The 18,855-nt window shown below is 45.8% G+C and overlaps 1 protein-coding gene across 1 annotated transcript in view; it reads right to left on the bottom strand.

The window, feature by feature from the left end:
• Positions 1–18,855, bottom strand: part of CD38 (CD38 molecule) — a 68,154-nt gene that overhangs the window by 20,928 nt on the left and 28,371 nt on the right. The window contains exons 2-4 of the mRNA XM_019963120.2: positions 12,209–12,338; positions 9,567–9,699; positions 1,489–1,574 (exon numbers count right to left, since the gene is read on the bottom strand). Coding sequence (XP_019818679.2) covers positions 1,489–1,574; positions 9,567–9,699; positions 12,209–12,338 — 349 coding nt within the window. The remainder of the gene's footprint in view (positions 1–1,488; positions 1,575–9,566; positions 9,700–12,208; positions 12,339–18,855) is intronic.

Raw genomic sequence — 18,855 nt, 5'->3', positions numbered from 1 at the left:
AACCAGCAAAGGCACAACAGAGGAGGACCAGAACCAAGTGCTAGAGGATGAATAGGATTTCGCCTGGTAGGGATTGGGGCAGGTGCACACAGAAAGGCCAGGACAGGGCTGACGTGGTGGTCCAGTGGTTAATAATCTGCCTATCAGTGTAGGAGACACAGGTTCGATCCCTGGTCTGGGAAGATCCCACATGCTGCAGAGCAATGAAACCCATGCACCACAACTTCTGAAGCCCCTGAGGCCAGAGTCTGTGCTCCCCAACAAAAGAAGCCACACCAGTGAGAAGTCCTCACACTGCAACTAGAGAAAGCCTGGGTGCAGCAACGACGACCCAGAATGGCCAAAAATAAATAAATCAATAAAAGTATTTTAAAAATAAGCACAAAAGCAGCTTAGAGTGAGGCCAGAAATATATAGACAGAGAGGAAGATGGTATTTCCCATCGTGAATTCTGGCTTGGGAGTCAGACACCTTGGAAAAAACACTCACGTTTGCCACTTGCTGCGTCTCTTTAGTGGGATGCTTATTTACCTGCACCTCCATTTTGTCATCTGTAAAATGGGTATGATACTCAAGGTGCCTGCTTCACAGAGTTCTTGTGAAGATGCATGATTTTCATCCACATAAAACCCTGAGGACTACACCTAGCACACAGTGAATGATCTGCAAATGTAGATTATTAAGACAGTTCCAGGAATCTAAGATGGGCCAATACCTGGATCAGAGGATTCAACCAAGCCAGAGGCGCCTGGCAGCCAAAGCTCCAAAAAAAGGCAGAAGCAGGGAATCTTCATCTACAGCCTGAGACCTTCCATGAATGGCCACAAAGTACATGTGAAAATCTTTTGGCACGTGCTTACGAACATTTTTCTCAGGAAAGAACCCTAAACTTTTTTCTAAAAACCCTAAACTTGTTTCTAAAAGGATCTGGGATGCTCCCTTCTCCAAGTGAATTAAAACCAACCACCGACCGGATGACCTCCTAAGCTCTCTAGTCTCCAAATTCTAGAATTTCCTGTGTGGTACTTACCCTTTTGTTTGTTTTTCTTCATAAAGTGGATTATTTTATTTTAATATTTTTAACTGGAGGATAACTGCTTTACAATGTTGGGTAGGTTTCACACAGCACAACATGCCAGTACCAGTGAAGTCGCTCAGTCATGTCCGACTCTGAGATCCCATGGACTGTAGCCCACCAGGCTCCTCCATCCATGGAATTGTCTAGGCAAGAGGACTGGAATGGGTTGCCATTTCTTTCTCCAGGGGATCTTCCCAACCCAGGGATTGAACCCAGGTCTCCCACATTGCAGGCAGACACTTAACCGTCTGAGCTACCAGGGAAGTCCAAAAAACATGAACCAGCCACAAATATATACCGTCTGAGCTACCAGGGAAGTCCAAAAAACATGAACCAGCCACAAATATACATATATCCCCTCCCTCTAGAAACTCCTTCCCATTCTGCCCCCATCCCACCCTGGTTCTTACCCTTTCAGACAGCACTTCCCAGAATACAGAAAGATAGTTGGTTCTGCAGTCTTTCCTCCAGTCTGGACAAGACCAAATGTTCAAATCTAAAAGACATGGTTTGCAGAAAAGTACTTAAAGTGGGAGAGAAAAGGCGTAATTCATCTCTGCTCTTTGTGGGCTGTCGGATCACAGTGGAGCCACTTTCTGTGGCATCACTGCCAAGATGGAGGGCGGAGAATGGACACCTCTTGACCCAATTTAACTAAGGGACCCCTGAATCCCTTCCAAGTCCTCAGCTTACCCTCCACACCCCAGACAGGAGCACAGTGACAAGCTTTGAGTCATCATTCTGGGAAACTGCAGCAAAACCTCATCTGACAGAGACAAGCCCCCAGTAGAATTTCCAGTTCCAGGAAGAATTTGAGATCATTTCCTCCCTCACCGCTTTCATCCCCACACCCTTAGGCTCAGATACCCTCAGAGTCTTCCTACACACACCACATCCAGGCAGGCTCAGCTGTCAGCGAGGAACCACAGACATAATGCAGGAACACGCAGTTTCTGTGCTACTTCTACCAAGGATACCTGCTTTAACACAGACATTTATTTGTATTGCTTTTTATTGAGGTATAGCAGAGGATGAGCTGGTTAGCCAGCATGACCGACTCGATGGACATGAATTTGAGCAAACTCTGGGAGACAGTGCAGGACAGGGAAGCCTGGTAAGCTGCACTGTATTGGGTCGCAAAGAGTTGGACACGACTTAGCAACTGAAGAGCTGCAACAACAAATAATTGACAAATAAAATTGTAAACTACCTAAAGGGTATAATATATATATATATATATAAAGGGTATATATAATGATTTGATATGCATACATATTGTGGAAAGATTCTCCCCCATCAGGTTAATTAGTGCATCCATCACCTCACATTCTTTTTTTTTTTTTTTTTTTGGATGAGAACTTTGAAGTCCTTATGGCAAAAGCTGAGTGCAGAAGAATTGATGCTTTTGAACTGTGGTGTTGAAGAAGACTCTTGAGAGTTCCTTGGACTGCAAGGAGATCCAACCAGTCCATCCTAAAGGAGATCAGTCCTGGGTTTTCACTGGAAGGACTGATGTTGAAGCTGAAACTCCAATACTTTGGCCACCTGATGCAAAGAGCTGACTCATTTGAAAAGACCCTGATGCTGGGAAAGATTGAGAGCAAGAGGAGAAGGGGACAGCAGAGGATGAGATGGTTGGATGGTATCACGGACTCAATGGACATGGGTTTGGGTGGATTCTGGGAGTTGGTGATGGACAGGGAGGCCTGGTGTGCTGTGGTTCATGAGGTCACAAAGAGTTGGACACAACTGAGCGACTGAACTGAACTGATGGCTTCTGTGGTGGCTCAGCAGGTAAAGAATCCACCCCAATGCAGGAAACCCTGGTTCGATTCCTGGATTGAGAAGATCTCCTGGAGAAGGGCACAGCTACCCGCTCCAGTATTCTGGCCTGGAGAATTCCACAGACTGTATAGTCCATGGGGTCACAAAGAGTTGGACATGACTGAGCGACTTTCACTTTCTTTGAAATCCTACTGTCTCATCAAATTTCTATTATATAATATGGAGTTAACAATTACGGGCGCCACGTTACACATTAAATTCTCAGATCTTATCTGTCTAATACATGAAAAATTTTACCCTTCTTTCCCTATTTCCTCCACTTTCCAACCCCTGGAAACCACTTATGTAGTCTCTGTTTCTATGAATTCCTTTTTTTTTTTTTTTAAAGATTCCCCTTATAACTGATACCATACTATATCTGTCTTTTTCTGTCTGGTTTATTTCACTTAGCACAATACCCTCCAGCTTCGTTGTATTGTCACAAATTATGGGACTTTCTTTTTTCAAAGGCTGAATAATATCCCATTTTGTGTGTGTGTATATCACATTTTCTTTATCCAACGCATTTAACTACACAAGCATCTCTGTCCTGGAGACAGAGAGATGAATTAGATAAAAGTTCTGCCTTCAGAGGCCCCAGTGATCTGCTATAATCAAATAAATCAGAGAAAAGTCAATTTGGGTTGGGGGTGGTATGCAGCAGCAGGAGGGAAGGTGATGTTGAACTTGGTTTTGAAGGATGAATAAGAGTCTTCAGACAGATGAGCTAGAGAAAGGGGCTCCATGTGGAGAGAGCAGTGCACAGGCGTGGGATTTAGAATGATTTTGGCAGAGCAGAAGGGAGGGGGAGGGGTTGGACTGATGATCAGGTGTATGAAAGACCGAATTCAGACTTTATCTTAGAGGCAAAGAGAGCTGTTTGGGTTTTAGGTACGAGACAGAAGCAATCCCATTGGGATGGCCAGATGGAGGCTGACCTAAAGGGGTCAGGGGTAAGCAGTCTGTCTAGCAATAAAGGAGAGGATGTTAGTGAGCTGGATTCAGGCAGTGGTAACAGACACAGGAAGGAAAGGATGAATGCCAGGTAAATGACTAGGTGGGGACTGATTGGGCATGGCAGCGGAGGGCAGAATGAGAGTGAAGCCACAATCTGGCATGGTGTCACCACGGCTTTGCACCAGCAAGCAGGTCCTGGGGGTGTGGAGAGAGCCCAGAACCCTTTCTCGTGCCCCAGAAGTCAGGCACATAGCAGCCGCCTGTCTCCTCTGCAGGTATGTGCACAGTGAACCCTACAAAAACACCCACCTTTCTGCTCCCCTCTCATGATAGGTTGACTCGTGTACCCCCCAAAAGATGTGTTGAAGGGTGTTTGCAGATGTAATCAAGTCACAATGAGACTGCTACTTCAATTAAAATAATTAATTTTTTAAAATGAGACCGCTAGGTTGGGTGGGTCCTAGTCCCATAAGGCTGAGGTCCTTATGAGAAGGGAGGTTTGGCTACAGAGGCAAACACAGGGAGAAGACGCTGTGGAGACGCACAGGAATAAGACAGCCAAGTGGGGATGGAGACAGAGGGTGGAGTGATGTATCCATGAGCAAGGTTTTCCAGCAAACACCAGAAGCTGGAAGAATCAGAGTCTCTCCCCCTGGAACCTTCAGACAGAGCACGGCCCAGCCGACACTTTGATCGAGGACTTCTAGCCTCTAGAGGTATGAGAAAATAAATTTATATTGTTTGATGCCACATTCATTAGATCATAGAGAAAGCAAGGGAGTTCCAGAAAAACACCTACTACTCCTTCCTTGACTACGCTAAAGCCTTTGACTGTGTGGACATGCCGAACTGTGGAAAATTCTCAAAGAGATGGGAATATCAGACCACCTTACCTGTCTCCTAAGAAACCTGTATGCAGGACATGGAACAATGGACTGGTTCCAAATCGGGGAAGGAGTATGACAGGACTGTATATTTTCACCCTACTTATTTAATTTATATTCAGAGTACATCATAAGAAACGCTGTATGAATCAAGCTGGAATCGAGATTGTGTGTGTGTGTGTGTGTATGTGTGTGTGTGTGTGTGTGTGTGTGTGTGCTCAGTCGCTCAGTTGTGTCAGACTCTTTGTGACTCTGTGAAATGCAGCCTGCCAGGCCCCTCTGTCCATGGGATTTTCTCAGCAATAATACTGGAGTGGGTTTCCATGCCCTCCTCCCGGGGATCTTCCTGACCCAAGGATCAAACTTGCATCTCCTGCATTAGCAGTCAGGTTCTTTATCACTGAGCCACCTGCCAGGAGAAATATCAGCAACCTCAAACATGCAGATAATACCACTCTTAATGGCAGAAAGTGAAGAGGAACTAAAGAGCCTCTAGATGAGGGTGAAAGAGGAGAGTGAAAAAGCTGGCGTGAATCTCAATTTTCAAAAAACTAAGATCATGGCATCTGGTCCCATCACTTCATGGCAAATAGAAGGGGGAAAAGTGGCAACAGTGACAGACTTTATTTTCTTGGGCTCCTAAATCACTGCAGAGAGCAAATGCAAAGATAAAATTAATAGACTTTAGCTCCTTGGAAGGAAAACTATGACAAACCTAGACAGCATATTAAAAAGCAGAGATATGACTTTGCTGACAAAGGTCTATTTAGTCAAAGCTATGGTTTTTTTCCAGTAGTCATGTATGGGTGTGAGAGTTGGGCTATAAAGAAGGCTGAGTGCTGAAGAATTGATGCTTTTGAATTGTGGTGCTGGAGAAGACTCTTGAGAATCCCTTGGACTGAAGGGAGATCAAATCAGTCAATCCTAAAGGAAATCAGTCCTGAATATTAATTGGAAGGACTGGTGCTGAAGCTCAAATCATTTGGCCACCTGACGTGAAGAACTGACTCATTAGAAAAGACCCAGATGCTAGAAAGTTTGGAGGCAGGAGGAGAAGGGAGCAGCAGAGGATGAGACGGTTGGATGGCATCACCGGACATGCTCAATGAACATGGATTTGAGCAAGCTCTGGGAGATAGTAGAGGACAGAGGAGCCTGGTATGCTTCAGTCCATGGGGTCACAAAGAGCTGGACATGACTTAGTGACTGAACAACAACAAAAATGTGGTTCCTCATTACGGCAGCCTCAGGAAAATAACGTAACTACAGATGTGGGCTTGACCGCCAATGACAGAAAATAAAGCTCTAGATCAGAAACCTTCCAGGGATGAGGAAGTAATCCTGAGGGTTTCCATAATAATTAAATGTATTAAAAACAAAATAACACAAATGAGAACAAAACCTTTTCCACGTACAGATGTAAATAAATACTGTGGAGTCGAAAGATAAATTTGAATCATCTCTAATAGAGGCAGAAATGTTGATGATAATGAAGTGAACATACATTTTGTAAGGTGCTACAACTGTGCCCCTGTTCATAGGGTTTCATGAACATAAAGCTTTTTTATCTTCACAACCATATCCAGAGAGAAGTTCCTGAGTTTGTCACCTACCCCCTGCCCACAAGGATATCTCCCCCTTGCCACCTGCTCATTAGACAAAAGTTTAAAGTCTTAGGGAAAAAGAAAACGAGAGAAATTTTACAATAAAGGGAAATCAAGTACCTAAAAAGCAGAATAAGAAGTTTTTTTAAAAAAGGAATTAGAAGGTTACAATGGAAACTGCTGCTGCTGCTGCTGCTAAGTCGCTTCAGTTGTGTCCGACTCTTAGCGATCCCATGGACTGCAGCATTTTCATAATAAAGCAAACCAACAAGGCAAAATTAATGCAGCAAAAAATAAGGAAAAGGCATTTAAGCCAGACTGTAGAACAATAAAACATAAATTTAGGAATGGAAAGACAGCAAACAAAATAAGGGGAAGAGGTTAAAATCAGTAAAAACTGAGGCCAAAGAAGGAAGCTGACAAAATAAAATGACCTATATGGGATTTAATTGAAAAGAAAGCAGTAATAAAGAACTCTAAATGGTAAATGGATGAGAAGTGGATGTTTATATACCTTTAACTTTAAGAAAGAATTGAAGTGGTAAATTGAAAAAAAAAAAAGCTGAAAACTTTTAAGGAAACACATTTAAAAGCTAAAAGGATTAAATGAATGATCATCAAAAGCTGAAGCAGGTGGACTCTTTATCACTAGTGCTGCTGGGAAGCCCAGCTTACAATAAAGGAAATTTTAAAAGGAAAGCAAGAAATATGGCAAAAACTGGAAGATAGCCAAAAAGAAAAAAAAATGGAGACACATATTTATATGTCATATTTCTGGATGGAAAGTCTAGATTAAAAATGAATTGAAAATTACAAAATAAAAACACTAGATGAAAATATAGATGACTTCAATCTCGCCTGAGGAAAACCTCAGCAAAACAGGCAACCCAGTAGCCAGATGGGACAGGGTTGACAGACTTCCCTGCCTTTCTGTAGACAAAACACAGAATATAAACAGTATTAAAAGAAAAACAGAAGCTGAGAAAAATAGATATGTGACAGAAAACAGGCAGGATGTCACGTGGTTAAGAATACAGATCCTTCAGCCAGTAATCCTGGGTCTGCTCCAGCTCTACCACTCACTAGCTGACAACTCACTCTGCAGCCCTGGGCCTCAGACTTCTCATCTATACAATGGGATCATCGCAGGAGTCCTGAAGGATTAAATGAGCAAATATTCACACAGCATATAGAGCAATGACTGGGACTATTGTAAGTCCCCAAAAATAGTAGCAATCACTGTTGACATATATCGAACTTCTTTAAGAAAGCAATAAACATCCCAATAAAAGGATTAATACATATGAGCTGTCAGTTAACAACAGGAATAGAAATGTCCACCATTAAATACGCAAACATGCTGAGCCTCAAAATCAAAGCTAGGCAAACAACAAGGTCCTACAGTGTAGCACAGGGGGCCACACTCAGTCTCCCGGGATCAATCAGAATGGAAAAGAGTGCACATGTGAGTTTAAATGAGTCACTTTGCTGTACGGCAGAAACCAGCAGAACCCTGTAAATCAACGATACTTCAATTTGAAAAACTGGAGGAGCTTCCCTGGTGGCTCAGTCCAGTTCAGTTCAGTCGCTCAGTGGTGTCCGACTCTTTGTGACCCCATGGACTGCGGCACGCCAGGCCTTCCTGTCCATCACCAACGGCTGGAGTTTACTCAAACTCATGCCAGTTGAGTCGGTGATGCCATCCAACCATCTCATCCTCTGTCTTCCCCTTCTCCTCTCGCCTTCAGTCATTCCCAGATGGAGGTCTTTTCAAATGAGTCAGTTCTCTGCATCAGGCGGCCAAACTATTGGAGTTTCAGCTTCAATGTCAGTCCTTCCAATGAATATTCAGGACTGATTTCCTTTAGGATGAACTGGATGGATCTCCTTGCAGTCCAAGGGACTCTCAAGAGTCTTCCCCAAAACCACAGTTCAAAAGCATCAATTCTTCGGCACTCAGCTTTCTTTATGGTCCAAGTCTCACACCCATACACAACTACTGGAAAAACCACAGCTTTGACTAGACAGACCTTTGTTGGCAAAATAATGTCTCTGCTTTTTAATATGCTGTCTAGGTTGGTCGTAACTTTTCTTCCAAGGAGTAAATCTCTTTTAATTTCATGGCTGAAGTCACCATCTGCAGTGATTTTGGAGGCCCCCCCCCCAAAATAAAGTCTGTCACTGTTTCCACTCTTTCCCCATCTATTTGCCTTGAAGTGATGGGACCAGGTGCCATGATTTTAGTTTTCTGAATGTTGAACTTTAAGCCGACTTTTTCCCTGGTGGCTCAGTGGTGAAGAATCCACCCCCCAATGCAGGAGATATGGGTCTATGCCCGATCCAAGAAGATCCCACATGCCAAGGAGCAGCTAAGCCCATGGACCCCAACCATGGAAGCCCATGCACCCAGGAGCCCGTGATCGCAACGGCAGACGGCATGGCAACGAGAGGCCCGCACACGGCAACTAGAGAGTAGCCCCCATGTGCCCCAACGAGGGAAAAAGCCTGCACAGCAACAGAGACCCAGCACAGCCAAAAATAAATACATTAAAAAAATCATTTTTTTTTAAAAAGAGTGCATCCTTTTTGTATTTGGAAACAGCCCACATCTGGGCTGAAGAAGCCACCACACTAAGTTGTGTTTTTTTTGTAAGTAAAAAGCAATAAAATAATATTAAGAATAAAATATATAAAGTAAAAGAATAAAATGATATAAAGTAAAAATGGCCACATTATAAATAAAAAGAGAAGGAGAAAAAGAAGTCAAAGCACAGTCAGACTTTCTCGGCAGAAATACCTTCCCACAAGGAGGTGTTTTCGGTCTTTCTAGGAAATAAAGGGACCTCTCATCTCTGGCAGAGCTGCACACAGCCCGAGACAGAGAAGCCCAGCATGTGGCCCCTGGGGGCTGTTCTGCAAATCAAGGACTTCTGCCTGGTTCTCTTGGAGGCTCCTCCTGCCCAAGAATTCTTTGGTCCTGAATGACGCCCTTAGAGAAAGCAGACCACCAACCACTCCAAAGCAGGCTAACCTTCCCTCAGGAAGGAGAGAATCAGGAAGCTTGGACAGTCCCAAATCCTGAAGTCATTTTTTTTTCCTAGAAAACATGAACTGGCCTACAGAATGCTGTCTTCCATCGGCCCAAGGAGCACTCACAGAGCACCAGGCTCCTGTGCCCTGCACTTCCCCAGGGCCACCCCACGCGGCCCCAGATCTCACCAGAAGAGCCTGGCTCTCCACACCACCTGAGGCCATCCGCAAGGTAACCCAGCAGCGTGTCCTCCAGAGTCATCAGGCGCCGCCTTTTCGCGTATTCATGAGCCAGCTCCTTCGTTTTGCTCCAGAAGACTTGCTAGGAAAGAATAAACACAATCTATTATTGAGATCAACTTACTAAGTTGAATAAAAACACCAAATCTGCATCTTTTTTAAATTAAAGAAAACATGGGAAACATCACGTAAATCACCTCTATAAGGACAGCGGGCATCATCAATTTCTGTGTGTGAGTGAGAGGGCGCATATGTATGCGTGTGTGCGTGTGCATGTGTGTGTGTGTGTTCTCTAGGTCACAATGTAAAGTGAAGTGGTTTTTCTGGACTGCAGGAAAAAAGCCTGAAAGCCACTAATTGGTATCTTATAATAGGACTTCCCTGCTGGTCCAATGGTTAAGAAACTGCCTGCCAACACCGGGGACACAGGTCTGATCCCCGATGTGGGAAGATCCCACACGTCAAGGGACAATGAAGCCCGTGAATCACGACTACTAAAGCCCGCACCTCCCAGACTCCCTGCTCTGCAACAAGAAAAGTCACTGCACTAGAGAAAAGCCTGAGCTCAGCAACAAAGACCCAAAATCAAATAAATAAAAATAAAATAAATTTAAAAGTTCAGCCAAAGTTAAATAAATAAAAAAGTTTTAAAAATCTTAGAATTTTTAAAGCTCCAAACACATCTGGGGAAGGCATTAAGAAGTTCCAAATTCCTAAAGTTCTTGGCAAAACAATTTTTTCTACATGCCATTTTCTGGGAGAAGTGTTTGTTGGTTCTTAAAGAGCTCTACAATCCCCGATTTCCCCCTCAAATCTCCCCTAGCCCCTTACAAACAAAGGAAAAGAACACAGTGAACTCTGTCAGGGACGCTTGTAAAGTTCAATGTCAGAACCTTCTTCTGTTCGATGGATCTGTTTGTTCTCAGTAGGAGGCAGTGGAGGGTGCACTTTGCAGCCAGGCCCTGGAGTCTCACTGCCTTTATAAAACCCAACATCACTGCTCACTAGCTCTCTGACCTCCGGCGACTAAAGTATCTCTAAGCCTTGCATTCCCCATCCGTAAAATGGTGTGTGTGCACTTAGTCGCTTCAGTCGTATCTGACTTTTTGTGACCCCGTGGACTGTAGTCCACCAGGCTCCTCTGTCCATGGGATTCTCCAGGCAAGAATACTGGAATGGGCAGCCATGCCTTAGGGGCTTCCTTGGTGGCTCAGATGGTAACAAGTGCACCTGTGATGCAGGAGACCCGGGTTTGATCCCTGGGTCAGGAAGATCCCCTGGAGAAGGGAATGGCAACCCACTCCTGTATTCTTGCCTGAAGAATCCCATGGACAGAGGAGCCTGGTGGGCTACAGTCCATGGGGTCACAAAGAACTGGACATGACTGACTGACCAACACTTGCCATGCCTTCCTCCAGGGGGTCTTCCCAACCCAGGGATCAGACCTTGGTCTCTTACATCTCCTGCACTGAGACCCTGGTCTCTTACCTCTCTTGCATTGGCAGGTGGATTCTTGACCTCTTAGCCACCATCCATAATGATGGTGAGAAAGCTCTGAGACGCTGAGATGAAAGGAGACAATGCAGGCCAAGTGCTTGTCCCTGTCAGCGGCCCCGTCACTAATTCAGCCAGCGTCTCCTGGGTGCTAATCTACTCTATGAAAGGCCTCGTGCATGTTGTGCCAGCCAGAGTGCCACAGTGACCGCAGCTCTAGCAATGGGAGGAGACGCTGTAATTTGTGGCTTTAAGGCTTCAGGGCTACATGAAGATGATTTGGGGCACACTGAATTTTCACCTTAAACGCCGATTGTAGAAAAGATACACTCCATGGGTGCGGGGGGTTTATGATGGAGGGGACACAAGTATACCTATGACCGAGTCATATTGATTTATGGCACAAACCATCACAATACTGTAATTATCCTAAAATTAAATAAAGTTTTTCAAAAAGAAAAGATGCACTCCGTTAGAGACCTTTTCCAGTATAATTAGTGTATTAAAATTCAGGCCTGTCTGGCTCTAAATCTTGAACCCTGTACATTTAAGCTGAGCACTCTCAAGACCATCAAACTCAGTCATCACTGGTCCCCCAACTCATGAAGTCTCGGTATTCTTTCTGGTTAAATGGAGATACTGGTGCCTAACCTGCCTATTTCACAGGTTCACAGTGAAAACCTAACAGGATAAGGCTCAGAGAGTCCTTTATAAGCAAAAAGGACACTCAGAAAATTCAAAAAGGCATTGCTGTTACCATCATCACTATCACCAGAGGTTAGGGAGAGTTTTGAATTTTATCAGGTGGATTACTTTTGTTTGGATTGGGTTGGGATTTACGCTAGGTTTGTTTTGCCTGATTTTTGGCCAACTTTCCTTTCCTCTTTCTACATCCCCAGTCCTCTCTCTCATCTCTTATGCCCCGGGGTGTCCTGAATCCCGGTGACATCCTGTTCTCCCAAAGGCCCACAAGCTCCCTCCCCACCAGTAAAGCCTACATCCTAATGTCCAATTTTCCTCTTCCCTCACCCTGATCATGACCTCTTCCTTTTGGCTTTTATGCTCAGTTTTTAAATCCATAACTTGGCCCCAGTTACCTGGCCACAAGGCACAGTGGGAGGTGCCAGGTTGATCAGGGAGTTGTAGTCTTCCTTTGTCGCTTTGCAGGGATCCTTGGAAATGAAGGCACTCATGAATGCCTGCCTGATCGCTTGGCAGTTTCTGCTTCTGTGGGATAAGACAAGAAGCAAAGTAAACGATGAATAATTCGATTTCAAACATATGTTTAGAGCACAAAGCCTCCCAGGTGGTACTAGCGGTAATGAATCTGCCTGCGAATGCAAGAGATGCAGGAGGCACGGGTTCCATCCCTGGGTAGGGAAGGTCCCCTGGAGGAGGGCATGGCAACCCACTCCAGTATTCTTGCCTGGAGAATCCCATGCACAGAGAAGCCTGGTGGGCACAAATGGTTGGACACGACTGAGCGCACACACACACCAAAGAAGTTTCACTGAGAGTCACTCTGTGCCAAGTGGTTCACCCACACCATTGCGTCTCATGCGTACAGCATCCTTCTGGGATGAGCAACAGCCTCCCCGCCCTACAAGGTCCCTGCCCTCATGAGGTTCCTCTCTGGTCAGAGAGACAGATCGGACACAAACAAGCAATAAGCTAACAAAATAAGTACAGGTGATGATAGGAGTGTAGGGAATCAGTGGGAAATTTTGGTGCAATGACCACCTTAGGAAGGCTGGTCAGGAGATGGCTCCCTAAGACTAGATGTTGGGAAGGGGTGTGGTCCAGGCAGAGGGCTCTGCAAGTGCAAAGGCCCTGAGGCAGAAAAGAACTTGCTGATTTTGAGAAAGTAAGCGAAGAACAAGGGGAGCAGAGGGGAGAAGTCAAGTCAGAAAAGTAATTGAGAGGAGATCATGCAGGCCTTTTAGACCAAGGAAACGGTTCTGAATCTTGCCTAATTACTAGGGGAAGATGGTGGATAGGTGGAAGCAGGGAGGTGGCCTCTGCTGACTCTTTTTTTTTTTTTTTTTGAAAAATCATTTTGAAAAAAATCTGTGCCGGCCTCAAAGATGGAGAGAAGTCTTTGAAATAGAAACTCGAACCCCATGGCCCACTCCAAACAGCCCCTGGTGGAGAGCAGGCAGGCAGGCAAGGCAGCAGAAATGGAGGGGGGGCTGCTGCTGAAGGAGACGGAACTGAACCTTCCCTTGTGAGTTTGTGTTGCAAGTGAACCTGAGCCCTTCAGGGGGGCAGGGAGTGGGTTTCCATTGGCAGAGCTCAGCTATCGTCATTAGGACAAACTCTGGCCTTTGGACTTGGCATCCCAAGTATAATATCAGATCAGACAGCTGGACCCAGGGGAGTGAGGACGAGCCTCCAGTTTCTTATTCCCTCTGAGCCTGCTTTGTCCCTGCAGGGCACTAGCCAAGCAGTCATTCCAAGGGTCTTCTGCCTTCTTGACTCAGGCTGGCCAAATCGAGTGGCTCGTTCCTCCTGATAAGCCCAGGAATCGGGGAATATCAAGTCGAGTGGCTCATTCCTCCTGATGAGCCCAGGAATCGGGGAATATCAGTGAGGCCCAGCCCCTATGGCCTTCCCTGGTGGCTCAGTGGTAAAGAAACCACCTGCCAATGCAGAAGATGTAACAGACGTGGGTCTGATCCCTGGGTTGGGAAGATCCCCTGGCGAAGCAAATGACAACCCGCTCCAATATTCTTGCCTCATGGGAAATCTCATGGACAGAGGACCCTGGCGGGCAACAGTCCATGGGGTTGCAAGAATGGAACACGACTGAAGAGACTTAGCACATGAAGGATTAACCCCATTCCCTTTGCCTCCTGGCAGCATCCAGGGAAAACCAGCCTCCTTGAAACTTGCTCAAAATCTCATAAAACAAGTCCGAATCCTTTAAGTCCCTTCTAACATCCTTAGATAGAGAAGTAAATGGCAACCCACTCCAGTGTTCTTGCCTGGTGAATCCCATGGACCAAGGGGCCTGATGGGCTGTGGTTTATGGGGTTGCAAAGAGTCGGACACGACTAAGCAACTAACACACAACATCCTTAGATGGAGCCCTCTCCTGCCCTGTGGGTCCCTAGGGTAAGCGTCCAGTTGTTTTGCAAAGAGCAATAAACCCACCTTGTTCAACACAGGTGTTCTTGTGTGGGTGTTCTTGGGGGATGGGGGTAGGTGGGCAAGCACTGACGGTAACCAGCAATCTGAACTGTATTTTTTTGTTGTTGTTCAGTCACTAATTTGTGTCCAACTCTTTACAACCCCATGGACTGTAGCCCACCAGGCTCCTCTGTCCATGGGATTCTCCAGGCAAGAATACTGGAGTGGGTAGCCATTCCCTTCACCAGATCTTCCCAACCCAGGGATCTAACCTGCGTTTCCTGCACTGCAGGCAGATTCTTTACCATCTGAGCCACCAGGGAAGGCTATGAAAAATCAGCATGCTTCATCAGTGTTCATGCCTGACAAGTTCCAGGAGCAGCTTCTAAAAAAAGTGATTTGTCATAAGCAACTTTCTGGGTTGAGCTGGGCTCCCAGGCTGATAACAGTTTGCTATTTGCTTCCTTAATTGCTGACCTGGAGTCTTGATGCATGCAGGCTGGGCACCAATGTCAGGATTCAAGGTCACCAAGATGTCCTCCTCCTTCGTATCACTCAGCTCCTTCCCACAGACTCCCACCAGCTTCCCTCCCACCATGAGTATTCCCTCCTGTTCATCGCTTGCCCCTTCTTCCTACCTCTGACCCACTCACACAGGTCTCTCCAGTGCCCAGAGGCAGGCGAGTGTTAGAAGGAGCAAGGAGAGGGTGTGAACACCGCAGCACCACCACTGCTCATCGTGGACGCATCCGATTTAACTCTTACACCAGCCCTCCTTGTGTGTGTATGGGGGCCGGGGGGAGGCGGGGGGACTACCCTCTTCCCTGCTTTGGAGCTACCTAGGAGAAGGCAATGGCACCCCACTCCAGTACTCTTGTCTGGAAAATCCCATGGACGGAGGAGCCTAGTAGGCTGCAGTCCAAGGGGTCGCTAGGAGTCGGACACGACTGAGCGACTTCCCTTTTACTTTTCACTTTCATGCATTGGAGAAGGAAATGGCAACCCACTTCAGTGTTCTTGCCTGAAGAATCCCAGGGGCGGGTGAGCCTGGTGGGCTGCCGTCTATGGTGTCGCACAGAGTCGGACTCGAATGTAGTGACAGCAGCAGCAGTCTCAGAGCTTAGTCACCTGCCCAAAGCCAAACAACAGACAGCAGGCAGGACAGGCGCCTTACCGCCAAACTTCTCTCTTTCTGCTAAACAATGCTGCCCCCTTCAGGAAATTTTAAATCATGTCCCTACTTATCCCCTGCTGCTGCTGCTGCTAAGTCGCTTCAGTCGTGTCTGACTCTGTGCGACCCCATAGAAGGAAGCCCACCAGGCTCCCCCGTCCCTGGGATTTTCCAGGCAAGAACACTGGAGTGGGTTGCCATTTCCTTCTCCAATGCATGAAAGTGAAAAGTGAAAGGGAAGTCGCTCAGTCGTGTCCGACTCTTAGCGACCCCATGGACTGCAGCCTACCAGGCTCCTCCATCCATGGGATTTTCCAGGCAAGAGTACTGGAGTGGGGTGCCATTGCCTTCTCCATACTTATCCCCAGTCAATCCTAAAGGAAATTGGAAGGACTGAAGCTGAAGCTCCAATACTTTGGCCACCTGACAAGGAGAGACAACTCATTGGAAAAGACCCTGATGCTGGGAAAGACTGAGGGCAGGAGGAGAAGGGGATGACAGAGGATGAGATGGTTGGACAGCATCACTGACTCAACGGACATGAGCTTGAGCAAGCTCCGGGAGTTGGTGATGGACAGGGAGGCCTGGTGTGCTGCAGTCCATGGGGTCGCAAAGAGTCGGACACGACTGAGTGACTGAACAACAATAACAACTTATCCCCAGAATGAAGTTGAGTCCTAACAGAAATTAGGATCCGGTGGCTCAGATGGTAAAGAACCTGCCTGCAATGCAGGAGTCAGTGGATTCTCAAATTTGAGGCTTTTGGAAGCCTGCATTGAAGGTGAAGACCGCCACCTACTGGGAGGAGAAAGATTGACCGCATTCACTGAGGTGGTGAGGATTTTCTCAGCAGAATCTCAAAATCAGAAGGCTCTTCAGGCGGAAGGTAAGCTCAGAAATCACTCATTCAGTCACCTGGCAAATATTTATTGAGCATCTGCTATGTTCCAGGCACATTTATGAATACACCAGTGAACAAAATAGACAAGACCCTCTGTCCTGGGTGAATTCCATTCTACCAAAGCAAGACTGATAATAGACAATAAAGATAATGAGTATTACAGAGTATCCTAGCAATTTATAAATTCTATGGGGGGGGGAAAGGGAAAATAGAACAGGAGAAGAGAGTCAGAAGTCATGGGGAAGAAGTGTCTGTGTTGGGTGTTAAACAGGGAGGACAGTAGATAACATTTGAGCAAAAGATCAAAGGAAAAAAGGAAGTTAGTCGCACAGACACCCACCACACTCTGGGCAAAAGGGACCGCGTTCACAATAGCCCTGGTGCCTGGTTGTTCCAGAAACAGCAGAGAAGCCAGTGTGGCTGGAGCAGCGAGCAAGGTGGACAGTGGACGGAAGCGAGGTCAGAAAGGCGATCCCACTGGGCCATGAGTATGTCTCCTCATGGTGAACTGAGGAGGCATACTGGATGCTGAGCAGGGGAGGAGGCGTGTGACGGTACTTAGGTTTCACAGCATTTCTCTGACTGCTCTGTTAAATATAGTCTGAAAATCGGAAGAGGCAGAGAGAGGTTGGCAGCTTTCTGGGCTGAGCTGCGCTCCCAGACCAGTAATCTGGACAAGTACCAATGGTGATTTGCACCAGGGTGGCAGACGTGATGAATTCTTGATTCACTGCAGAGTTCCTAACAGATAGGATAAGTGGTGTTAGAGAAGTAGGAGTCAATAATTCCAGGGTCTGGGGCCTGAGACGCTGGAAGGATGGAGTTGCCATTCCTAACAGACAGGATAAGTGGTGTTAGAGAAATAGGAGTCAATAATTCCAGGGTCTGGGGCCTGAGACGCTGGAAGGATGGAGTTGCCATGAACTAGGATGGAGAAGTCCTTGGGTCGAGGTGGTATTGATCAGGATATGTAATATATTGTATCGGTTCAGTTCAGTTCAGTCGCTCAGTCGTGTCTGACTCTTTGTGACCCCATGGACTACTGCATGCCAGGCTTCCCTGTCCATCACCAACCCTGGAGATTGCTCAAACTCAATTCCATCAAGTCAATGATGCCATCCAACCATCTCATCCCCTGTCGTCCCCTATTATGCTATAAACTATATATTAAATACCACACATTATGTACTATATGAAAACTATATACCACATATTATATCAAAGTAGAACATATACATGTATATTAAACTATAGGAATGCAAAAATTGGAAATATTAACAAATTTAACAAAATATATGCATGCAACTTGTACTCTGAAAACAAAACATTGCTGTGAGAAATTTTCAAATGCCTAAGGGCTTCCCTGGTAGCTCAGATATTAAAGAATCTGCCTGCAATGCAGAAGACCTGGGTTCCCTGGGTAGGGACGATTCCCTGGAGAAGGGACTGTCTACCCTCTCCAGTATTCTTGCCTGGAGAATCCCATGGACAGAGGAGTCTGGCAGGCTACAGTCCTTGGTGTTGCAAAGAGTCAGACACAACTGAGTGATTAACATTTCAAGGAAATAGATATACCATATTTATGGGGTGGAAGGCTCAATATTAAGTTGGTAACAAATTCAGCATGTTTTGTTAAAAATATTGACAACTTGAGTCTAAATGTTATTATACAAGCTAGCCAAACCAATCAAAGGGAAAAAGCTGGAGGACTTACATTATTTGATTTCAAGATTTACTAAAGAGCTTCAATGATCTAGACAATGTAGGAACCATGAAAGAATTTATATAAATCAAAGAAGTAGAAGAGAGGGCAGAAAGAAACCCATACATACTTGATGCTATAGAGTGAATGTTTGTGTCCCCCCAAAATTCATAAGTTAAACCTGTTTCCCAAGGTGATAGTATTTGGCAGTGGGGCATTTGAATGGAATTAACATCCTCATAAAAGACACCCAGAGAACTCCCTCCTTAATCCCTGTGAGGACACAGTGAGAAGGGGCCTTCTTTGAACCAGGAAGTGGGTTCTCAGCACACACTGAATCTGCTGACATCTTGGTCTTGGATGTTCAGCCTCCAGAACTGTGAGAAATAAATTTCTCTTGCCCATAAGCCACCCAGTCTATGCTATTCTGTTATAGCCTCTGAAATTGACTAAGACATGGTCAACTGACTTTCAGGAAGGGAGTCAAAGAAGGCAAGGGAAAGCTTTTTCCATAAATGATACTACAGTTGTGTCCGACTCTTGCATCCCTATGGATTGTAGCCTTCCAGGCTCCTCTGTCCATGGAGATTCTCCAGGCAAGAATACTGGAGGGGGTAGCCATGCCCTCCTCCAGGGGATCTTCCTGACCCAGGGATTGAACCGGAGTCTCCTGCTTGGCAGGCAGATTCTTTACCACTAGCACCACCTGGGAAGCCCAAATGATACTTTAGCAAAGAAGTTTTCATATGAAAAAAAAAAAAAAAAACTGACTCTCACTTCACACCATACACAAAATTAACTAGAAATTGATCAAAGACCTAAAGCACAAGTTGTATAAAAG

Source organism: Bos indicus, chromosome 6 (genome assembly GCF_029378745.1).
Source record: "Bos indicus isolate NIAB-ARS_2022 breed Sahiwal x Tharparkar chromosome 6, NIAB-ARS_B.indTharparkar_mat_pri_1.0, whole genome shotgun sequence".
In the NCBI taxonomy this organism is placed as follows: Eukaryota; Metazoa; Chordata; class Mammalia; order Artiodactyla; family Bovidae; genus Bos; species Bos indicus.
The sequence above is the reverse complement of the archived record's forward strand: the minus strand, read 5'-3'. Positions and strand labels throughout refer to the sequence as shown.